This window comes from Vidua chalybeata, chromosome 3, assembly GCF_026979565.1.
Source record: "Vidua chalybeata isolate OUT-0048 chromosome 3, bVidCha1 merged haplotype, whole genome shotgun sequence".
Taxonomy (NCBI): domain Eukaryota; kingdom Metazoa; phylum Chordata; class Aves; order Passeriformes; family Viduidae; genus Vidua; species Vidua chalybeata.
This window is the reverse complement of record NC_071532.1, coordinates 107654694-107680002: the sequence shown is the minus strand read 5'-3', so window position 1 is coordinate 107680002 and position 25309 is coordinate 107654694. Positions and strand designations below refer to the sequence as shown.

Here is a 25309-nt window from a genome sequence, read left to right as displayed (position 1 = left end):
ATTTGTGTAATTTGTTCTATAACTCATGGGAGAGAAATTAAAAGTGTTCTAGATAATAACAGACAACCAGTCTCATGAGCAGGAACAGCTTTCCTTGCAATCACTTTTTATTGGCAGTTAAACATGGTCAAACTTTAATTGCAAATTCATGCAAGGACTGATTCTGAATCCTGTGGAGCAAAATAAAGCTCAGCAGACATTTCAGGTGCTCCAGTGGAAGAAGATCCCAAAGGCTTGCAATTTTTCCATTACAAATGTATTTTATTTGCAAGAAGTTGGCACTGGTTGTAGGCAGAGTAGGCCAGACCTTCACCTGCCCACACAGGCAGTGACACACAAGTCCCCACAGTTTATCAGGATGTGGAGCTGATCCAAAGGTCTCTGCTCAGACTGTCCTGGATTTGTGCACACTAGCACCAGGGACCTGTTTGTTGTTACCAATGTGATTTCTTAGCATGAGGCACCACTTTGGCCTTGGTTTAAAGCACCTTGCAGGTAGCAGTCACCTGGCCCAAGGGAGCTGCTTCTCCACTGGTTCTGGCACAGCTTCCACAGAGGATTTCCAGACACTGCAGCTTTTTGTCCTGAATGTTTGGTTGGTGAGTTTAGTATATCAGATTTGCAAAGACAGTGAGTAACTGGCCCACAAATTATGAATGCAGCAGGAGAGCTTGGATTGAAGCACTGGGAGATGGGCAGCCAGGGGAGAGCACAGGTATGACTGCACTGGTTTGGCACAGCACAATGTACAGCATTGAAAGCTGAAATCAAGAACTCTGCAGACAGAGAAGCTGTCTGAAGATGTGGGATTAGGAAACAGCTCAGTGGTCCATCCATCCAGCATGGGCTGGCAAAGAAAGGTCAGTGCTGCACAACTTTCATTCCCGGCATTTATACTGGACCTGTAACGGTGCCATGGGTTGCTGTGTCCCCACCAAGTGTAAAGGGCTCTGAAGAAAGAAGAATTTCAGAAAAACATGTCAGTTAGTTTAGTTAATGGAATTAACATTGTGCTTTAAGATACAAGCATTCTGCATCTTCAGTCTTAGAGAACCAAGACCAAATACCAATAATTATTTCTAGGCTTTGCCAAAGCCTTTGAGTAGGGCCTTCATGGTTAATTATTATTCCAGTCACTCTGTCAGGGAGACATGAGCCCTTAAGAAACCCTTGCAATTTTGAATACTTTCAAAATATTCAAATAATGAAGTGGCAACTGTGCCATTCTACCTTAAGTGTAAAACCTTTCTGTTGCTCATTCAGTCTTACCCTAACCATTTACCTTCCACCCCTGAATATGGAGTGGAAGAGCACTACAAGTGTAACATCTGATTCCATATCTTTAAAGTATTAATGATCTCGTTCCATATTTACTGTTTTTGTAAGCAACAAGTATCAAATCTCTGCTAATGTTTAGGCAATGATGAGACAAAACATTCTTGTAAGCACTTTTTTGTATAGGCAGTGCAGCCCCAGTAACCGGAATTGATGAAATTACCTGGATTTTCTGAGTTAAAACAACAATCGAGTTGTTCATTACATGTTTTATAATACTCCTCTCAAAATTTATGTAACCACAGTTGAGCATGGTTGTTCAGCTGAGCCTGATGAATGAAAGGTATAAAGATGGACAGTGCTACACAAATGCATGGATCTCTTACTTCCTTTGGCACTGCATCCAACAGCACAAATTCGTATTTGTACAGGAACAGCACAACGAACAGCTGGATTTCCATGATCGCAAACCACCTGCACGAAAAGGGAGGAAAGCGTTGGCCCTCCAGACTGACCATCACATGTGTGTTATGATCAGGTAAGAAACAGGGTGTCATTGACTCTGTGCTTTAGTTCTGCCTGAAAGTTTATCTTCCATAGGAAAACTGCTGTAGTTCGGGTTTGTTACTCAGCAAGGAACAGGAATGTGGTTGCTGCCCGTTCTTACTCTGGTGGAACACTGGACTGCCAGTATCCCTCTGACACCTATTGTAAACCAGCTCCTTATCATTATGGATTTTTCCACTATATAAACATTTATATTCTCCTAACACTTGCTGACTTGAAATAACTTCCAAGGAGTGAGAAGGCAGTCAGACAGAATAGGCCATATGACTAATTGTGCTATATAAAGTTATATAATGCAGCTGGGAGCCTGGTGACATCAGAGAGTGGTGATAGTGGGAGTTATTATTTAATGCGTCAGCATTAGGATGCAGTAGGAGACCCAAGGGCACGATTTCTTTTTTCTGTAATACTCTCCCAAAGGTCCTTCTTAGGCCAGAGAAGATTTTGGATAACTGCAGGTGAAATCCTCCAGGCTATTGGTTTTTAATGCTTATGTGTACAAGAGCTTTCTGCATTCACCAGTGTGCACCTATGCAATGTCATGGGATTGCTCACTTGCAGAGTTTAGACATAAGTCTTAAATACCCAGTTAAAACAGTAATACCACCTTGCTCTTCTACAGAGAAATGCTGGGAATCCTGGATAAAATAGCTATGGGGGAATTCACAGGGGAAGAGGCTACATGACTGCACATGGAGTTGGCCTGGCAGGTGTGAAGGGAAACTAAAAAGCCTCACAGACCCAAGGTAACTCCTGCAGAGCCACCAGGCTCTGCACGTGGAGCCACCCTGGGCTCTGGAGTGGGAAGATCCTTGTTTGTTTCAGCACAGCTTCAGACCCAAATTATTCCTGTGATTTCACACTGGAATTGCCTTGAGCTTTTGGTGGCCTTGGCTCAGGGGAATGGAGTGCAGAGATATTTTGATGGCTATTAACCCAGCTCAGGTGGGATGTAACCCAAGCTCCAAGCATGCAGCACCATGCAAGGCTGGGTCCTTCCAGTCCCAACTCTGTCTGCACAGCAGGGCCCTGGACCCCAGTGCTTGAGGGGACAACACACCCATGCAACACAAGCACAGTCACATAGGCAATACTCACCTGGTTCAACCAAAGTAGTCAAACTGACATCAAATTTTTCTTTTAGGTAAAAAACATGGCACAGAAATGGCTTTTTGGGAGCTATATCCACACTGGTTTGGTAGAATATTGGACAGCTAAGTTATTTACTAGCTTTCAGTTTGATTAAATTAGCTTTTAATTTTATGCTGAACTTTTGCAATGGAGAAATGAAATGTTTCATACGTTTCATTTATAAACCTCAGTAAAATAAATAAAAATGCATCTTAAACTTGAAATATCATTGTTTCAATCAGTCAGATTTCATGAAGGAAATCTGCAACCTGGAATCCTTGATACAACGCTTGATTTAATTTTCTTTTTATCAAGACTATCACATTATTCTTTTACAATTATCACTGAAAAACCTGAAGGTGTTTGTTACCATGTGGACTGCCAAAGGGTCTGAAAGGGCTTTTTTGTTTCTCAGCAAGAACAAGATTCTCCATCTGTTGTCTGTGTAGAAATGTAATACTTTTCTCTCTAAACAAAAACTTATTTTAAAGATGTTATCAGAATCCAGAGAACAGCCTGGACAAAGATATAGGTCAGGATATATAAACAAGCAGCTTTCAGAAACATTGTTTTGCAGCTTTCCCTGTACCTGCAGACGCCTCTTGTGAATTTTGCTGTTGCCCTAGCTGGGAGTGAGGCTCTGCTCAGATTTAGCTCAGGAATGTGGTACAAACCACCAAGGTACAGTGAGTGAGCACTTCCCCCTGGCAAGCCTAAATGGTGAAAGCAGTTTTATTCATTTTGCTCATGTCTTTAATGCCTTCACAAAGTTTACCTGGCACTCATGTCTAGCCTACCACAGGGTGAAGATTCCAGAATGCAGATCCTCTGAAACACCCTCCAGATTCCTTGCTCCACATGGAACTTGAGGTAAAATGACTGGTTTTAAGGATTCTAAGGAGACTTTTGTCTCAGAGGAGCTCAGGTTTTGAAGGCAGAGGATTGAGCACAGAGATGTCTGAACACAGGAACAAAGAGCAGCTGGCTCCCTGGGACTTGTTCCAGGAAGAGGGACAGCAGAAAAAACAGCAGAAGGAATGCAGGAAGTACCAAGGCTGGCATTGCTGGAGGAGTGAAGTGAGACAGGATCTGCAATTTAAGCCATTATACAATTCTGTGTGCCCTAATGCAAAGACCAGATTCAAACACTGAGGAGCCAATTAAGATACCTGAAGATCAGCAGAGATGTCAATGGCATCACAGAGCATGGAAAGAGTCTCAGACCTGATAAATGTTCTGTGGGTTTGTTTAGAACTGGTTTAAGGCAACCTAAATAACTGTGTCTGTAAAATGGTGTGTTTGGAAGTGGAGCAACTCTCCCTTGATGAAAAGAAACCTCAGCAGGAGCAGAGCTAGGCTGAATTTCTTCCCTGGGTAGGGGGGCAATATCCCTTGATACACTGGTCTCAGATTCCACCTGATTATTGTGACTTCACCTATCTTTTCCAGGAATGAAACCAGTTTCAGATCAATTTAAACAAGGTGCAGATGATGCCAAACTTTAGGAGACTGGCAAAGAGCAAAGCAAACACTTTATCTCCAAGAGTAAGAGAAGCCCAGTACAAGAGACTAGTTCTCTGCAGGGTTTGGGAATAAATAAATTCCAGCTGTTTCACTGACCTTCCTGGACACTGATGCTTCCCTCCTCCAAATGCCACAAAGCTGTCCAAGAAAGCATTCTTCTCTAAATTTGCCTCTTTCCAACGATCCTGTGGGAAGAAACTTTTTTTTTTCCAAATCAGCCTTATATAAATAAAGCTTAACTTTATTTCTTCAGGCTAAAAATGACCTTGGACAGTTAATCCTCAATACAAAGTTGCACTAATTCCATTTTTTTGCATTCAACCTGTGAGTATTAGAGTCTGGATCCAAAAGTCAACACCAAATCAGGGAAAGAAATGAGGGTCCCATATGAAACACATTTAGGTGCCTTAAAATGCTGGAGAAGTTTTCAAAATTACCCCCAAAGCAGTTTTCCTATACCTCCCCATTTCCTAAATCCTGCATCTTGAGCTATTAAAATGCAACCTTCTCTTTTTAAATGTACCTACAAATGCAAATGTTCAACCAGTACAGAGGGAAGCCTCAGCCACAAAATTGTGCCCTGACCCACAAATAGCTCACACACATCTTGCACAGAAAAAAACGCTTCTAAGACACTCTGCACAGACAAATGCAAGGTCTATGAACTTTAACTGGTGTAAGCCAGTGTATGAGAAGAGGAGAGATTCTCCACAAAAAACAGCTTGTCTGTACCCAAAGGGATCCCTGCCCCATCCTAAATTGCTTTGAAAGGAAAGGGAGAACACAAGGGACAAGGCAATATTGGCTGAAGTTTTGGTGGGTGACACTGAGAGAAGCAAATCTCATGACTGCTGGGTGACAAACTGTACCAGCCTCCACAAACTCAGTGCTACTCTGCCAAGTAACACCCTGTCAAGCTTCTGGTGGTGAACTCCTCTGATGAAGTTGTCCCAGAGAAGACATCATCTCACATTTATCTATTTTAGTTTTTTTTTTTTTTTTTTTTCAGCTAGGACTGTTTAGAGACTTCTGAGGAAGAAACCTGTCAGCATCAAAATCCAATAAGGAAGAAAAAAAAATCTCAGTAGTGATGAAGCAAGGTCACACATCTGGAATGACAATGTCCAAGGGGCACTCATCTATTCCTCATGAAAAAAGGGAGAGTTTCTAAAAAACAAGCTAACTTGCTCTTTAGAAATAAAGTTACTAAAAAATTAAGCTGCTGTATCAGAATTTCAGTTTCAGATTTCAAAGAAGCAGGAATTGTTAAAAGGGATATCAAATCAGGAAGAGTTTGCTAGAAGGGAAGTTTTGTTTAAAATGCTCCTTGATGTATTTCTATAAAAAAGACAAACTGTTCTACATTGGATGGTGCTAAAAAGAGCAGTTACAAGCCTGCCCACACAGCCACCTGCAGTGGAATAATAATCAAGAAACTAGATTAACTACTGAATTAGCAGAGATAATACCTACGACAAATCATCTGGCAGGGAGAGGAGAATACTTGGAATCACAGAATTGGTTAGGTTGGAAAAGACCTCTAAGATCATTGAGTCCAACATTAACCCAGCACTGCCAATCACCACTAAACCACATCCCCACCTACCACATCTACACATCCCCTCCAGGCATGGTGACCCCACCATTCTCCTGGGCAGCCCGTTCCAATGCCTGACAGCTCTTTCAGTCAAGAAACTTTTCCTAATATCCAATCTAAACCTCACCTGGCACAATCTGAGGCTGGTTCCTCTCATCCTATCAGTTGTTACTGGAGAGAAAAGATTGACCCCCACCTGGCTGCAATATCCTTTCAGGGAGTTACAGAGAGTGATACGGTCAGGACCAAAGTGATATCAAAGTAGTAACAAATTACTTGCAACATGTCACTGAATTTATAAGACTTTTTTTATTCCTACAAGCTCCTCCCTTATGTCTCTGTATTCAAGGCCATTCTCCAGCCAAATTTAAGCACATTTCTCCATATGCTTTTATTGTAAAATAAGTGAAAGGGAGAAAAGACAGCAAAATATTCACACTAAGAGTGACAACTTACAGGTTTGAACACTTCTGGTTCAGGAAAATATTTTGGATTCCGATGCAACCAATATGGTGACAACATCAACATGTCACCTGCAGGGATGGTGAAATTCTGAAAAGAGAAAAATCTCTAAGAAAATAACTACAAATCTCACAAAATAGTCCCTCCTTGGTAGTTCTCTTCCATCAGCAGAAGATCCTAAGAAAAGACAAGTGAAGGTGATAAAGCCATGGTGGCAATATTACATGTTTGAAGTTTCTTCTTGCTGTTGCTATTTTTTTTCCATAAAACCTAAACAGTGGGGAAGGTGGAAAGATTATTTGTGTTCTAATTTGTTTGGTTTTTTTTTTAGATATCAAAAGATCAAAAGCATTATTTCTGTCTTTCCTGCTTCTTGATTTATCATGTGAGCTGTTTTCTTTTTTCTAAGTATTTTGTTAAATACTTCCTTCAATACAAAGAAATTCAAAGAAAGCCTTCTATGACAGTAGAAATTAGTAATTTGATCAGTAATGTTAAATAGTCATGAGCACTGATTCCTTAAGAGTGTGGGTTTTTTCCCAAACATTTCTTTGCCAGATTTCTGAATACTGACACCTCCCTTCTGAATGGTAGTGAAGAGGACAGAAAGGAGTCTTATCAGTAACTAAAATGTAGTTCCTTCTACTATACTTGTTGTGTCTGATTCCTCTTTTATATGCCATCAGTATCTGTAGTTCAATTCAATTCAATCTTAAATCAATTCAAAATTGAAGGCAAGACTGTAAGCCAGAAAATCCGAACCACTCATAAATTAATGCTGATGACTAAATCTATTAAAAAGAATACATATGTGAGGCTGGGGAATATCTCTATCACTGCAATTTTACCACTTTTATTGGGAGGACCCTTTCCAGAGAAATCACACAGCATCCTTTGGGGGAAGAAAAACCCCACAACCAAACCTCACCTTAATTCTAATTGGGTTTATGACTTTCTTGGTGATTGCACCTGGAGACCTCAGCCGTATGGCTTCCAAAGTGCACCATTTAATGAAAGGGATCTTTTTCAGGGCCTCCTCAGAGACTTCCAGTTTATCTTTACCTGTTATGGCATAAGAAAGAAGACTCCATGTCAAAATTACATTTCATACTTGTTTTGATACAGGCTGGCATGTCTTGATTTAGGACTGTGGGTGAAATACTTCAAGACTTCAAGGCATTGTTTACACTCAAAAATTGTCTTTATATTTCAAACTAAATAAATAGACCTAAATCAGTAAAATTTAAGAAAAGCCACTGAACATAATTCAATAACTCTAATGTAGGTGTAGATATGGCATTAGATAGAAGGGGCCAAACAAAGTCATGTTGGAAGTTAAAAGTCTTCAGAGTTTTTCTGTGCTTTCATAGGGCACTGCATGGAAATCTCAGGGACTGTAGGCACCAAGACAAGAATCCATGGCTGAGCTCTTGGGCTCTGTTAACATTAGAAAATGAAACAAGGCCAGGAGAAAGGCTTCAGGAATTTTCTTTATTGGTTAATTACTGACATGTTTCTTGATACAGTTTTGACCCATGTCAACAAAGAGCCTTCTGTGAAAGTTTAAGTCTGGTCCAAGGGACTGCATATGGGAATGACTGCTCCCAGTAGGTGACTGCTTTTTGAGGGAAAGAGGTTACTCATGGGGGCTGAACCATGCTGGAAAAATTTGCCTATGATGACAGAAAAGAGAACAGTTCCTGGACTGTTTTTTTCCCATGAATAGCTGTAACTCTGGTGAACAGCACACCATGAAAAGCACCTGAACTGAAAGACCTCAACTGACCCTATTAGGTGCCTGGAAAAAGCATAAGACTGGGAAATAAAAATCTAAGTTTAAGTGATAGGAATTAAGAAACAAACACATACTGTTATTTTCTGATGGGAATGAAGAAAAAAACACATACTGTTCTTTTCCTATTTCCTTCTGCTAACATCAGAGGGGTTTTTGCTTAAAAGTACGCCTTAAGCTTATACTGAGTAAAGACCTGAGAGCTGGACTCTATGCTATCAGTAGCACCCTTAATTGGAACACCCATTGTTCCCAGCCACTGACCAAGTGTGCCATGTGCTGGGCCAAGACAGGATAAATCACTTCCAGCTTCCAGAAGGACAAAATCAGATTTATTACCTGCTTTGCCAAAAACAGAAGCCAGGTCTTCCATGACTTTCTTGTAAATGGAAGGATTAGAGAGTATGAAAGCAAGGGTCCAAAATGCAACCTAAACAGAGATGGAAATCCTTGAATTTAGGGACATGGAACAGAATGACAGTATCTTTTTAGCAAATCACAGAGGCAGGTGAAAACATTTGCACTTTTTTTGTATGTGCCTGTTGTAGCTGAGATATACGGGGAGCTGTGCTTCCTGGGTAAATCCATATCTAAGGGCTCAGCTCCTGGGAGATTATGTCTAGTCATCTGCTGTGTACTTATCTTTAGTGAACATTATATAGCTTTGGCCTTGAGCTTTGAAACACAGAATCCTTTATTTTCAAATAACTAGGTGTTAAATGAACTACTAAATCATCATGCATTATTAGTTTTAGCTGCAGGAATGAAAGGAAAATAAATTCATATTAGCATTTGCAGAAATGAGGTTAAATAATTTGCAGGGCATTGTCATAGTGAGTCACACTAAAATGGGCAGGAAAAGTTTTAATTAACAGCAAAACAAGAGTAGTATATCCCCTTTAGAAATAATTTGCTAAGTGATTATGCAATGAAGTTGAAAATCAAGAAATTTAGGAAAGGAGAAAATCCTCTTAAGCAGGATGAAACCAGAAGGACTGGCAGCAATGCCAGGAGTCTCTCTCCTCTTGCTGAGCTAGCAGGAGGTGCAGCCTGCACACAGATCTGGTCGTGGGCCATCTGTGCTGGTGAGGGATGAAACTCTGACTGTTATTTCCCAAACAGACTGACATGGATGCAGCCCTCCTTCTCCAAAGCAAATCTTGTAGCTTAGATTTCCTGTACAGCACTTGGACACTGTGGCTTCTCTCCACGGGCTAAGAAGGGATAACTGAATTGTTTCAGATAAAAGGGTTTAAACTGCTTGTAAAAAATGCCCTTGGAAGGTGAAAGGCCTTTTCTTTCGTCATTCCATTCCCCGGAACAGTGGTTGTTACTATTCTGAGAAACAGAAAAATATCTGTATGTCTATTTACAGCTGAATATTACAGAAGTAAGTGTTGTGGAAGGAATGTCAGTTATCCTGATAACAGACAGCAGGCTATGCCTCCCACTTACGCCAACACGTGAATCCACAGAAACCTCACTGAAATGGATGAATTTCCCTTAGGCTAAAATGCAGTAATATCCAATCTCCAAAAAACATAGATATATCCGTTAGGGGAACATATAAAAATAACTCACTATCATGTTTTTCTAAATCACATCTGTAATGGACATAACTGTGCTGGAAAGAGCTTAGTAGTCATGGTAAATAAAGGATGGTTTTGCTGCTATGAATTTTTCATCTGAGAAATTCCTATAAATGTCTTTGGTCAGCCTAAGTTGTGTTAGATATATTGGGCTTGTTAGCATACTTATATCAGTGTCATTAATCCAGCAAATCCTTTTCTAACACAGACAAAACTTAAGAGCTCTAGAATCAAACTACTGCTTTTCTTCCACTGGCATTTGTACAGCAGATCCCAAAAAAATGAGAGACAAAATCACTCGAGGGTTTACACACAGATGAAGTTACTCTATATTATGCTTTTGATATTCTTTACAATTGGTAACACCAGGGTATCTGAAATAGTCTTTTCTGTAATACAGCCCCAGTGCTTCAAAACAGAGTTAAATGCTCTTCACAGCTTAAGACTGTGATCTCAATAGCTGTGAGGCTTATGTTCCTGAAATGTTATGACAGGGACAACATGATTTAGGAAAAATACAAGAAGAGCTTTTCTTGTCATTGCTTCTGTGACATTGCAGCCTGGGTATATTTGTAGTGATGCATGTGGGCGTGATAATCCCTTCTTTGGAATCCACGGAGTGTGTGTGACCTCTGCTTCAAAGCCTTTCCTTCCCAAATCCAGGCTTTGGAGCAGGAGAGAGAGAAGGTGTTTCTGCAGCTGATGTACTTACGGGTACAGCATTTGCTTGGGCAGCCCAGAGCATCAGGAGACCATAATTGGGAGCTAGATGTTTTCCCTGCAAGTTATCCAGGAGATGTTGTAGAAGCGTCTGTTAAAAATAAAAGAAAATAATCTGTATTTCCAAGAACATATTAAAAAATATAGTTTGGGGTAGGGCTTACTAGAACTCAAGGACTAGCTTCTCAAAGAGAAGTAATGTTAGTTATAGATTTTTTGGAAGGCACAATGTAGAGATGACAGCTATTAAGAGAAAGTGAGACTTACATAGAGAGCAAGGAGAACTCTTGAATTCCTCCTGAATACTTTCACTGCTCTCAATTTCCGTGAAGTTTTAGAGGATTAGGTTCCCTCACTCCCCATTGTTGCTTGTATGTGGAAGAAAGGAAAAAAAAAAATCTCTATTCTAATTCCTTCTCTACACCTCTGTTTTAAAGAACCTGAAAATGGGAATGAGCCAGTTGAACAAATGGAAATGAAGAAAATGCTCTCTCTGTTCATACCAAAAAGGTGCTTGTTATAAAGAGATGGTCTGACACATCAGCAAATTCCCTAGTTTCAGGCACCTTGTTGGTGACCTAAGCAGTGACTTCAATGGGCTGATATTTGAAACTATAGCAACTGTGTAATGTTCTAGGATCAGCTTTTGTTTATAGTATTTCCTTAAATGCAGAGCAACCATGCACTTGAGGCAAAGCTTCCTGCCCACTTTTCAGAGGGGAAAAGGCCAGTCTTGAATAAAAAATAGCTGATTTTTTTCCGAATTCCCATCCAATCTAAGACACCAAATTTGTGCTTCCTTCTTCCTGCACCTTCCTACCTCCCACCACCCTTCTCTTTCTTTCTGCTGATCTGGTTTATTTTATTAAAGAAATTGCAGTATGTAAAGCTTTTGAAGTCTAAATAAAACCTGTTTTGTTTAATGATCTGTTCTACAACCATTTGGTAAGTCAAAATTCCCAGGCCAGTCTGCCATCACATTTGTCAGCCCTATCGGCAGAATTCCTGCCAGAGCTCAGGAGAATAACCAGGGGAACAACTTATCTCAGCTTTGACACAATCAATACTTAGGGTACTTGGCTCCCAATCCAGTAATCTGCTATTTTCTACCAGCCTGGCTGTTGAAGGATCTGCTCACTCTACACCAGGGTTTATAAATAGCACATGTAAGGCTTTGAAGTTTCACAGCACGGTGCTCTCAATGAAACAACTGAAGGGTCTTTCACCTCTTTCAACTGCTCACTGCAGTGTGGTAGTGCAGGCTGGGGATGGGCTATAGCTCTGAACCCTTGCCTTAAAATTCCTCAGGGGAAGATGTTCATTCTCAGAATTGCTTGAAATGAACTAAATGGAGGAACAAGAGTCAAAGTTATGGGTCTGTCCTATTGCAGGTGACAGCAACACTGGAACATTTGGGTATAGCTATAAAAGCTGACATATTTGACTTATTTCTTCCAGTACTGAAATAATTCCTGCCCTCCATTGCTTCAGTCAGAATATACAACAAAGTCATCTTATTTCCTAGCTTCGGATGTTTACCTTGGATGCAGTCTCTGAAGGGTTGGTCCTTTCAGCATCCAACACTACTTTCTCAAATAATTTTAGAAGCCATTTTTTGGATTTAGACCAGTTCCTGTAAAAAAAAGCAACAAACAAGAACTACTTAACTGAGGCAGCACAAACCAACATTTCCTTTTCCATGAAAAGCCCTCCTTGGGATGTTTTCCAAAAGCCCCTGGGCAGCAGTCAGCTGATGAACAGCCAAGTGTCACTCTGACTGACAGAAGTGATGACTGGCATAAGGAACAGCACATCCAAGGCCTTCACCTTGGCCAGACCTCCTCTTGCAGCCAGGACCTGGGACTGCAACACTCCTACATTTTCATACCTTTTTATTACATGTTTTCATTGTTGATTTGGACAGATTGCTTAGGCCAATCTTTTCAAGAATGATCTTCTTGAAGAAAATCAAGGCTATTTTTTAGAGCATCCTCAATTCTTACTGAAGGTATTTTGAGGTACTAAAGGTGCAAAGATGGCCCTGAGAACACTGACAGTATCTGGAAGCACCTCCTCAGGGTTTGGATGTCTCTACCCAAAGTCAGTTCTATGCCAGCACACACATATAACCTGGGATTGGTACTGGGAAAACAGCTGAGGTGTGCAAAAGAGTAGAGAGACACCTCATTGGAGGCCCCCTGAGCTTGGGACTCACATTTAGGCTCAAGCCTTTGCTCTTTACCCCATTCTGCTGTTCCCTGACAGGTCCAAGCTGGGCTCTGCTTACCTAAGCCAGGTTATTTCTGCTTTATACCAGGAAAATGCACAAGACAAGGTCAGAACTTTTTTGAAGCATTTAGCTAAAAGCCTGCTTCACCTAAGGGCACACCATCAATAAAAATTGGGCATCATCCTCCAGGAGAAATGCTTCCCATGGCTGACACTGCAGCAAGATAAATGTCTGTAGTGGGTACACCACAATCATCATCTCTACCCCTTTACCTCAGGAAGCACTCGGGCATCTGAGAAGCATATTCAAAGTCCTCATCGTACTTCTGAAAATGCTCTTCAAACTCCTTGATTTCACTCGGACTGGTTGGGCAGATGCCCCTCCCAAACAGGGTGTTCACCACCGCTGGATACATGACATGCCTGCAAGGACAAGATGCCCAAGACTAAGGGGCCACAGGGGAGCTGTTGCAGCAGTTTTAGACCAGGATGTAGCACGATGGATTGCCAGCCCTGGAAGCTGTGGGACTCAAAGGTCACATCAGTGTGAAAGGGCTGGCACAAAGCTCACACCTCAGCCACACACTTGTTTCAGATTTTAAACAGAGGCAGGAGATACACAGACCTCAGGCTGGTCTTCTACACATGGCTGAACTTCACCAGCTAGGGTTTGGTCACTTGAGTCAGAGCAGAAAGGCTCTGGCCACTGAGGTCCCCTTCTCCTCATTAACCACCCCTCTCATTTCAGTTTGACCCACATGAATCTTCTGGGCATTGCAGAAACCCCTCTGGATCAAACATCTTGAAACATCCCTTCTCTGGCTGCAGCTTTCCTGGGCAGATACTGCTTTTTTGGTTTCTTTCCATCTCACTCTTTCATGCTTGCTCCTCTGTTATCCTGCAAACTCTGAGCTCCTTCCTCAGACTTTTCTCCTGTACTCCAGGAAACTCTTGTGCAGCCTTTGCTGTGTCCCAGATGCTAAGTGAGAATTTCAGGGAATAGCACTCACTTTCCTGATTTTCTGATAATTAGGAAGAGGGGGCCATCTGGTGGCTCTATCATGTTGATGCAGCTAAATAACAATTATGCAGAATGTTGCATTCCAATAGTTTTACTTTGCCTTGTTTAGCAAAGCAGAACCAATCACCCCCTACTAGATTTCAAAGCCCCTCTCCCCATTTTTCCCCAGGTAATCCAAACTGCAGTAACTGCAGTGAGAGGTGTCAAGTGATTTAATTGCACTAACAGCTGTATCTTACTGTATTATGTAGGAAAAGGCAGTAAAAGAAAATCTGAATGTGAGGTGTTAGAACAGGTCCAAAACAAAGGCAGTATCTGTCTCCATCCCTGGGAGTCTTCAAGGCCCGGCCGGATGGGCCTCTGAGTGACCTGCTCCAGTGGAAGGTGCCCATGGCAGGGGATGGAATAAGAGGATCTTTAAGGTACCTTCCAACCCAAATCATTCTGTGATTCCATGAGTTCAACTTGTAGTACAGATGGACAGACAAGATATAGGTGTTGTCCCAAATAATCAGGAAAAATAAGGAGTTAAAAGCTTTGTTGCTGTCACATGAAACAAATTTTTTTTAACATGAAGTTCTGGCAGCCAAGTCAGTTGCAGAGGGTCCTAGTTAAGCTTCAAGCTAAGCTGGGCTCAAACATGGAAAGTTCTCAAACTGCAGAATATTAAGCATTTTGTCTAAGTTCTTTATCAATATGTGAAGCTTTTATCCCATCTTTTGGGAAACAGGGTTTGTTGGAACATGCTGTGTTTTTTTTTTTCCAAACAAGCAATTCAGATGCTTCTCCTAATCAGGAGAAACACCTTTACATGAAACCCTATCCCCTCTGTGAGCCACCTGAAACCATGAAGCTATGATCAGCATCCAGACAAAACTTTTGTAAGACTTTTGAGCTCCAGCTGCTTTACAGAAACATTTCCCTTACACATAGGACATCCCTGAGTTAGAGATGTGCTGCAAAACTCCCTTACCTTACCAGGTCATTGAGGTCACCTGTGCCCTCCGTGCCCAGGTGAGCCATGTGCTCATGGAGCTCCTTACACAAAGTGCCCGAGAACATGTGCAGATTAGTGGGACTCATTTTCCCCTTCATCATGCTGTAGAGGATACCATGATTCTGATAAAATGCTTCTGCAGGAACAGAGACTAAATACAAAAGGAAACAGAAACGTTTTGGAAAGTAGATTTTTCACTGAAAGATAGTGTGAACATTTTTACTCATAACTTTTGACTCTAATTTAAATGCCTTAACCCTAATTTTCCTAAAGTAAACTTCCCTGGAAGCTTCCTTGTAACCATGTAAAGATTTTGGTAATGAGTCTGCTTCTCCCAGTCCATGTAACATCTTCCTGCCTCGTGAAGCTTCAGTGTCAGAACCAGCAATCCAGAGATTTCCCCCCAGTGGGATGTACAGAGATGTGCAGGCACACCACAAAACTGAATGAAGTGAAAAAAAAAAAACCAACCAGTTTGTGTCTCCATGCTATAGTAGTACATCCTCATAAACACCTCATCTTTTTCTAATGACTGTTGTACTACTGTGTAACAACTAATTATTGCTGCAAGCTGATTTTCCATGAAGTGATAGGATTACCTAAGATTGCTCTTAACAAGGTACAAGCAGGTAGGGTGTCCAGCCACAGCAAAGGACCTGATCTCAAACTGGGGTTGCTAGACTGTAAAAGGAATAACATTCCCTGGATCAGAAACTTCTGATTCCTTGAGACTGAATCCAAATCCCTCAGCTGGTTTACAGTACTGAGTCATCATGGAGAAATTGAATTTCACCATTTCATAGCATGGTCATGGATTAAAATAAGCATTTAAGGCATGATCAAAAAGCCAACAGGCTTTTGGTTGGGCTTTAATGTTCCCGGGTAACTAGATTTGGTTTCCTTTAAAAAAGAGAAAGGTCTCAGTTACCTGCATTCTTGACAGCTTCTTGTACTGCCTGTTCAAAATTTAAGTCTTCAGATTTAAAAAATGCCTCAGTTCCTTCTTCCTCAGTCACAAAAGTGAACCGTTTTCCCAGAGCAAATATTGTGAACACAGGTCCATGCTGCAACAAAGAAAGATTTCCTGTCAGTACACTGTTAACACATTTTGCAGGAGCCCCAGCATGACTTCAGTGCTGCTGAGAGGTGAGGAGGGAGGACATGGTCATTCCTGCTCTCTGCACACCTTGGCTCAGAACTGCACAAAGATGAACATGAATCAGACTAAAATTTGCAGATGTATGACCAGAATGGAATGTGGTGTGTGCCTGACTTCTTGAAGAGTAGAAGAGATTTCTTCTCTTAAATTAACACTTAATATTTGAATTACATTGCAGCTCAAACAATACAACCTACATGGATTTAGAGAACCCAAGGGATGGATTATCTACTGCATCCTTTGGCTGCCACAGCAAAGTACCACTACTGTAAAAATCCATATTCTTACTATTTCAGTCTACACTGTTTTAGCAAAAAGTCTACCCTCCTGCATATTTTTACTATTTCAGTTTTCTTTATTTTTTCCTTTCCTTTCCTTTCCTTTCCTTTCCTTTCCTTTCCTTTCCTTTCCTTTCCTTTCCTTTCCTTTCCTTTCCTTTTTCCTTTCCTTTCCTTTCCTTTCCTTTCCTTTCCTTTCCTTTCCTTTCCTTTCCTTTCCTTTCCTTTCCTTTCCTTTCCTTTCCTTTCCTTTCCTTTCCTTTCCTTTCCTTTCCTTTCCTTTCCTTTCCTTTCCTTTCCTTTCCTTTCCTTTCCTTTCTCCTAATACCAATGATTTCTTTCTTGTAGAGATTAATATCCAAATAGCTAACAACCTTTGAGCAGAACAGATTGACTTAGGTTCAGGAAAGGTTTTTGATGCCATAAGTCATTATTTCATCTTCCCTTAATCTAATATCCTAGAGCCCTCTTGAAACTTCCAGCAATAGGAATTAAATTCTGAATTCCTACATTGTTAAAACAATCCCTGATATTTGTAAGTACTTTAAACTAGAAAACAAATGTGAAATATCTACTGTCTTTTTACTGCCTATTTTAGGCATAAAAAGATCATTCTACCTTGCTCACATTGTTTATGCCATTGACTTTAACCATTTCTTTTGCTGTTGGTGTCTGTAGTGTAAATCCTGCTTCATCAAAAGCTCTTTGAAGCCAAGGAAAAGATTCCTCCTGGCATCAGTTGAATTTTGATTGTGTCCTTCAACTGCAAATTATTACAGTAAGAGTGACAGTTCAAACTCTCTGGGTGATAATAAATAAAATATTGTTTTAATAACAAGTATTCAAGGCCAGGTTGGACAAGGCTTTGAGCACCTGTCCACTAGAATTTGTCCCTGCCCATGGCAGGAGGTGGAACAATCTGAGCTTTAAGGTCCTTTCCAACACAGACCAATCTGTGATTCTGTGACTCCATAACAGCTAAATTTCTAAGACTGCTTTTTGATGTCCACGTCCTCATCATCTGTGTGGATAAAAATCAGTGAATTTCTACCGTGCTTAAAAATTAGATTTTTAAAATTTTAAATTAACATTAAAATGTACTTAAATTACTTTTAAAATAAAACTAAATATGAACTAATAGCAACCTGCAATAACACTCAATTATTCAATTAAGGTTGCTCTCAATTAAAGATTGGAACACTTTCTTTTAGGTGATTACATGTGAGCAAGATGTCTGAGATCCTATAATAGACAACAGAAATCAAGTCTGTGCAGTCAGGGGATCCTAAAAACCAATTCACCAAACCATCTCCTGCACTCCTGTTTTTGGAGGAGCTGAGCTGCCCTTGACTCCACTGACAGCACTATGTGTCCAGTGACCATCTTGGTAACCTGAAACACCCACATCAACAATCTGGGTCTGAATCTCATCCAACTTCCTGCAATCTATTTAGAATCATTAAAATTTGACCAATATTTAACAAAACTGAAATAAGAAAACTCCATAGATGACCTTCTCCAGAATAAGTCAGCCTCATGGAGCAACACCGTCATGGCAGATATTCAAACACAAATGTTTCAGAAAGCAGATATTTGTGTCCAAATAGATATGACACTTGATAAATGCAATGCAAAATTAAACTACTAAGAAAGGTTTGAGACTCAAACTAACAAAGGCAATCTGCCTTCCCAACAACAGAGACTCTTCCAAGCATGCCAGATGCAGGAAGTCTCCCAATGTGCTGCTGAGCCTGATAAACAGTCAAGGTGTAAGGAAACCCAGTGGAATAGGAATCTGAGTTAGGGATTACATCAGCGTAAAACAAGTGCCACCTTGGAGCCTTTCACTGAGAGTGATGCACTGAGACCTTGTTTTGAAGGAAGTATTGAGCAGAATAGACTTAAACAAGTTCCAGGTAAAACAGTGATAAATATTTCAATTCAGAACTCTTGAGGAATTAAAATAAGAAGTTGCAGAACTCCCTACTGTGATCTGTTAAATCATCCTCAGCAACAGGAGGATGGACAGGCAAACGTACTACCAGAAGGACCTGGGAAGCCTCAGAGTCATTTTGGTACTCAAAAAATTACAGTAAGCATTACTAAAGATTGGAATTAGCAGTAAATAAATAGGATGTACTAAAAAAGAGCCCAGTACAGCTTTTAGGGAGATATAATGTGTGGCATTAGAAGTATCTTCTAATTCATTCTTTGGAAGAAGAACTAAAAGTTTACTCATGATCTGGAGTCATTTGAGAGCCTAAAAAATGAGAAGACCTAGAAATGTCACAGAAGGCAGCTTAGAATAATGACACTCTGAAATTACTCCAAAATCTATTATGCAAGTGCTAATAAATGGCTTCAAACTGTAAGCAAGTAGGTTTGCATTGGATATTTGGGAGAAATTCTCTACTATGAAGGTGGTGAGGCCCTGGCACAGGTTGCCCAAAGACGTTGTGGATGCCCTGGAATTGTTGAAGAGCAGGTTGGATGGGGCTCTGAGCAACCTGGGATAGTGGAAGGTGTCCCTGTCATGGCAGAAGGGTTGGAATGAGATGATCTTTAAGGTTCCTTCCAACCCAAACCATGCTATGATAATTATTCTGGAGCTTTTATCTTGCTAGGAAAGGAGAGCAAAGAGGACAAGAAACATCTAAACCCATGCTGTGCCTGCATCTTCAATTTAATTTGTGTTTCTGCCCATTCCAGCTCAGCAGGATATTCTGAGCTAGTCAAAGTCAAAGGGATGCACAACATGCATGAATATTTCAATAAAAGGAGATTAAGTGGACTTAGATCTCAGGAAAAGAGGAAAAGAGAATCATTACTCTCAGTTTCTCATAATGTAAAAGCTAATGGGCTTGAGATTAGGAGTTAGATGGTTTAAAACCAGACAGAATACTATATTCATATGGGTCATGATTAAATTATGGATTCACTGCTATGCATTGCAGTGCAATGCACAGCAGTGAATATACAAGATACATATTATATACATAGGATAACAGAAGAGATTAGGTCAAATCATCTGAATGCAAATTCCAGCCTATCAAATCCCTAAACCAGGAGCTGGGAAGAAAAAGCAGGAGGCTACATACTCTCACCTGGGTTTGCTCCTTACACCCTGTTACTGAGCACCACCTCATGGCTGCTGTCCCAGACAGACACCTGAATAACCAGACTGTTCATCTGTCAGAATGTGTAATTACACTGATGTTACACTGCAATAAAATCAGCTCCTGGAATGAGCTGTGGGGCAGTTCTACCTACACTTGTGTTATAGGAAGGTACCAATGGAGTGCAGGCTCTGCTGCCAGCACCCACGTTTCTGCTATGAAACAGCTTTTAAGGACACTTCACAACATAGACAGACATAGAAAGAAAAAAAAAAAAAAAAAAAAAAACAAAAAAAAAAAAAAAAAAAAAAAAAAAAAAAAAAAAGCTTTTAAGATTTACTGCTTTCACTCATTAAACCTAATTTTTTTTCCAAAGATTGGGAAACACTTCAGTGCCACGGTGAGAGGCAGATTCAAGCCTAAGGAAAGTAACACTCCAAAGAAACAAAAACTTCAGAAGGATGTTCTCCAAAATCCCAAAGGAAGTCAGGGAAGTAGTCATATTCCCCAGGGGCACTGACGGGGAGCAACCACACTTAGCTGAAACAGCTGCATTGCACCAAGAGCTCTGCTGGGAGCTGGGAGCACTGGGTGGGATTCCTCTCCCTTGGGTGTGCACATGCACAGGGTCAATGCCATGTCCCCTCTCTAGCTCAGGGACTGCAGCATTTTGGTCTTCTATACCTGGGACCAGTCACAGACCTTCAGTGACTCAGCTCTGGACACTGGGTATGGAAATGCTCCACCAGAAGCCTTCTCCAGCCTGACCCCCTCCACGTGCCCCTTGCAGTGTAACCTAGTGAGCCATCCCTCACCCAGCCACACACAGAAAGGCCAACAGTCCCAGGACACGGCACCTTGTCCCAATTCAACACTCTCTAAGAGGGATATATGGATCCCACAGGTCCCTACAACAGTGCAGAACAATCTCCTGGGTTTAACTGAACTTCTGTTTGCTTAATTAGCAAACTGATGAGAAGAATTTGAAATTCCTCACTAACTCTTACCATGTTTGCCAGGCAAACTGGGGAGCCACACCATTTGAACCCCTCATTAAGCAGCTCACCCTGTATTTTATGTGGCATGGTGGTTCTGGTTATTCCCTGTCCATTCCAGACTGCTGCAAAACTTCTCTCACCAGGCAGCTTTAGGAGGAAGAGGTGGTATCTTTTATTAGACAAGAGATTAAATATTTTATTAGAGCAGGGGAACTTTCTTTTCTTAGTACCAGTGATGACACAAGGGGGAAAGGAGACAATTCTTCCAGCCCACATGTTCTTCCGTGGGAGGAGAATAGAAGCAGCAAACTCCAAGCAAAGGGCAGGTTGAAAGCAGTGGAACTTTACTGTGTTACCCAGGGCTTGAGAGAAAAAGCAGTGAAGGATAGACACAAAAGGAATTAAGGAAGAAAGTAATTAAGAATGAAGGGAATTAAGAAACACATGAGTGTCACTTTGACAGTCTGAAGGATTAATCCAGGGGAAGAATTGTGAGAGTCTCCCCTGGAGATAATGACCTTGTAGAGATGAGGAGGTTTCACACTGCCTAAAGCTGTTTCTGTAACACCTTTTACGAGGGCAGCTTGCTCATACTAAGGACACTTAACCTTGTTCTGGCAGTATTAAGGAGCCTGGAATTATTGCTGATGTGTTTTGCAAGCCCTGTAGTGCCTGTTAATGACCCCTTTGGCAGCAACACATGTTTTGTTTGGCTGTACTCTCCAACAGTGCCTACTCTTTTAAAAGGGAGCAGGCAGGAAAAGACTTATTTTTCCTGGCCTCAGCACAGCATGCCAGTGTGGGAGGTGGGAAGGGAGGGAAACTTTCAGTGCCTGAGGAGGGTTTAAGGAGAGGAAGGGGACAACAAACAAGTGGCCTTCCTCAGAGACAGGGGGACTGTCAGGTGATGCTGGTGCAGGCAGGTGGCCAACCTGGGAGGGAGGGAGGGAGGGATGGAGGGATGAATGGATAGATGGATGGATGGATGGATGGATGGATGGATGGATGGATGGATGGATGGATGGATGGAGACATCCCCCTTGGCCCAGGCAGACCACAGAGAGGTCAGAAGGAGCTGCTAGACTAGAAGTCAAAGGAAAGACCCTACCAGCAAACACACAGTAAATGGAGAGATGTAAGAAAGCCTTCTCTTCCTTCTTTGAATTTTCAGCCATTGAAAAAGTTTCTTGTTCTAGTTTCTGTCCCAACAAAACCAGAGGTTTATGAAGTCCTTCAGGTGTTTCTGGTGTGTGCAGATGTGTGCAGACGCAGCCGCCACAGCATCAACCCGGAGTTTAGGGGGTCTCCAGGCAAATGAACACCAAAATTAATTAACCCAGAGCCAATGAGTGTGCATTTGCACAGATGAAAGCTACAGGAAAGACACAGTAACATAAAATTAAAACTGACCTGTCAAGCACAGAGAAGCCAAGAAACTCCAGACCATACCTCTGAGTTTACCCCATGATGCACCCAATGTGCTTTAATACAAGATTGACAGCCCTTGTTGTTCTCAAAGATCAGATTTAATCCTCTGAGTTTATAACAAAACAAAAAGAAATATAACTATGAAATCTAGCAGTTCAAAATAAGAAAGCAAATTTTAAACATCCAGTATTTATTGATGTGGGTTTTTTCCCCCCCAAATTTCAGGATTTACAGTGGTTTCATTTTTAGCTATTTTTTGCAAGTAGTGGGGCTTTGTAATCCTTCAGCATGGAACACTCAAGGCTGCTATATTGTAGTAGCAGGTGATATAATCCCTGAATGAAAGTGGGAAACTGGGATTTATGTCAGTTATTATTAAATATCTAGAAATTGAGAATTTGATCTCTTTCTATCTGACAGACACAGAAAAAGAAATTCAAGTCCAAGGGGTAAATCCTGACCCCCATGTTTAGTTAAGATTATTAGGACAGAAAACTTTGTCTGCCAAGTACGTTTGTGTGTTGCTTGAATACTGAGGGACACCAGCTGGTGCTCAAAAATCTCACCTAACTTTAGGCATGCAAATAAGTAGTTTTCTGGTCCCAGCACTTGGCACAGAGCTTTCTACATTATCTGAAACCAAAATTAACACACAGCCAGACTGCAAAAGCACAACGGCAGAGGTCCAAACAGGATCACAGCACAGAGATCGTGCCTGGATGAGATCCACAACTCACCAATGCTGGTGGTACTAAGCCGATTCGTCACCATTTAAATGCTCCTGACCTTATAAAATGTGACAGGAAAGGGCAAAACTGAACGCAAAAGTTTCTGGTTGCCTTTCCCCTTGCAGGCAGCCACCCTGAGCACGCAGCCACGAGCAGGCAGGCCAGCACACGCATTACCTTGTTTCTGGCTTGCTCTATAAACTCCAGAGGAGCTTTCCCGAACTGAAACGCAGCTCCAATCCAAGGGATCCAGCTCCTGATGCACGGAGGGGAGCTCGGGTTTCTCAGCTGAAACAAAAGAGCCTTGACAATGAAGAGTCCCAGGAGCACTGCCAAGAGCACAGCGAGATCCATTTTGCCTCTCCGCCCGCTGTCCCAGCCCCGGCAGCTGCTCCGCCTGCCGCAGCCCCGGCATGGCCGCGCTGGCCGCGCTCCGAGCTCGGCCGCGAGACCTCTGTGACCGGCCCTGCCAGCCAGCGCTGCCCCGGGAGCACGATGAAAGCGCTGAGCAGCCCAGGCCACAAACCCTTGTTCTGGAAAAGCCAGAGCCAGTTCTGCTCTGTTGTGGGATGAGGACCAACTCTGCCGCTTGCAAAGCCTAGATGTTGCTGTGGCAAAGCCTTGGACTTTGCACCAGTTGCTGGAAGGCCACCCGGGCAGCCAGGGACACGGCCATGGACACTGGCAAAGCAGTGCAGAGCCTTCTTCAACTTAAAAAAATATACATGTTTTTTGCAGTATTGAGATTACAAAGCAGAGAGCCTGTGATTTACAGACATTTAGCTTTCAGCGAGTCAGAGATGGCAAAAAACTTCTGCAGGCATCACCTGAAGCAGAAACCTTAAGAAAGGTATCTCTCACCTATCTGAGATTTCTCATTGAAGGCTAGATGTGTGTCCAGTGTCTGAGGAGCAGAGAAATGCTTCTGAGGTTGAACTGACAGATCAAAACCTGCTGGCCACCTCTATTATATCAGCGCCATGTCAGAAGACAAGGTTTCAGAGAGGTCAGATTAGTTCCTTTGCCTGTGTGAAAGTGGCACATCAAAATTACTTACAGAATACATTAAGTATAAAAAGCCCCAGGAAGTGCTCTCAGCATCTACCCCCACACACCCTCAGCAGGTCTGAAGAGAACGGAAAACCAGGAGGAGTGACTGACAGACCAGATGAGTGTGCTGCTGCTCAGGGGACCTCAGAAGGCTGGAAAATAGGCAGAGAGTGACTTATCTCAAAGTCAGAGAATAACAGCTCGGAAGGGATCCCAAGGATCCCCTGGTCCAGCTTTTCCTGGGGAAAAAAAAAAAAAATGACTTAATGAAGTTCAGCCAAGTTCTGCCACTGCATTGGAACAACACCATGCAGCAGTACAGGCTGAGGGGGCACCTGGGTGGATGGGAACTTTGCAGATCTGGGGTCCTGGTGGACACCAGGTTGAACATGAGTCAGAAATGGACCTTTGCACTCAAGAGCACCCTGGGCTGTGTCAGGGAAAGTGCTGCCAGCAGTTTGAGGGAGGTGATCCTCTGCCAAGTGTGAAGTGCCAAAAAGAGCTGGAGCATCTGTCATTTGAGGAGAGGCTGAGGCAGCTGGGACAGCTCAGTCTGGAGAAGAGAAGGCTCAGGGGGATCTTCTCCGTTTGTATGAACACCTGAAGGGAGGGTGCAAAGAGGATAGAGCCAGGCTCTTTTCAGGGTGCCCAGTGAAAGGGCAAGAGGCAGTGGGCATAAACAAATACAGATACAAATGCAGTTTAACTCTCTTCCTGTACAGGAATAGGTGCACAAACAGGAACCTTTGTTCCTTTGCAGACAGGCAGTACAGTACAAGTAGCACAGCAGAAATACACCTGATAGTAGGAGGTTAAGAGCTGTGAAAACCAGATGTATGTTTTTCATTAAACAGTAATTTTGAAATACCTTGGGATGTTACATGTTAGTTGTAGGTGAACAAGCTCACATATGTCAGCTGTGACAAATAGGGTGTTGATCTCCATTTTGCAAACTGTCTGGAACAAACAGATAAATCACTGTTAACTGTGATATTTCTACACTTCTTTGTTTAGCTATCACAGCTCTTTATATGTTTATTTCTTGGTTTTATTTTATTCATTAAATTATTTATCTTCCTATAAAGGGGTAAAGCGATAAAAGAGCTTAAGGGCTTGTAATATTGGAGAAAATGCATATTTTCATTATATGCATCGTATATTTTCATTAACTTACTGAGTAGTGAGTTTAAAGGTCAGGTCAGACAAGTCCTCAAGCCTCTGTGAAGACATTAATTGTGGAGCCTTCCCGTTCTGAGGAGGATGTAATCTGATAATTAATTAAAGGCTTTTGTGTTTGTTTTGGCCTTTTTTGGTTTTTTGTACTTTTAGGGCATGATTTGGTGAAGGACATGAGATGCAAGACACTGTTGTGAGGAGGACACAACTAGTAGGAATGTGCAGCAGTCACTGCCAAGCTTTCCTTGGGCTGGGCAGTGGTTAATGCTTAATGGTTTTTCTAAGTGAACTAACACAGAAGCACAGGTGAGGGCACTGGGCAGTCTGGCTGCCTTTCTCCAGCAGCACACAGTTGTCCCAGACCCCCTGCTGTGCTTCCACCCCATCTGAAGGTCAAACTGGCTTGGGACAGAAACCAAAAAACTCCATCTCACTGATAATTGAATTAAATTAACTGGAAGGGTCATCTCTG

At 41.8% G+C, this 25309-nt stretch overlaps 1 protein-coding gene across 5 annotated transcripts; it reads right to left on the bottom strand.

The window, feature by feature from the left end:
* Positions 1-72: 72 nt before the first annotated feature.
* On the bottom strand, positions 73-23193 carry LOC128785914 (24-hydroxycholesterol 7-alpha-hydroxylase). Of its 5 annotated transcripts, none has more exons than XM_053938791.1 (12): positions 22789-23193; positions 15833-15968; positions 14881-15055; positions 13160-13309; positions 12197-12290; positions 10650-10748; positions 8688-8778; positions 7485-7618; positions 6551-6646; positions 4594-4695; positions 1662-1749; positions 73-950 (listed from the first exon to the last, which is right to left on the bottom strand). In XM_053938791.1, the coding sequence occupies exons 1-12, from the start codon at positions 22963-22965 to the stop codon at positions 892-894; spliced, it is 1401 nt and encodes a 466-aa protein (XP_053794766.1). In that variant the 5' UTR covers positions 22966-23193; the 3' UTR covers positions 73-891. The 5 variants fall into 5 exon arrangements, with proteins under 5 accessions (XP_053794766.1, XP_053794765.1, XP_053794767.1 ...); XM_053938790.1 differs by having other exon boundaries at positions 4594-4682; XM_053938792.1 differs by lacking the exon at positions 4594-4695.
* Between the last annotated feature and the right edge of the window lie 2116 nt (positions 23194-25309).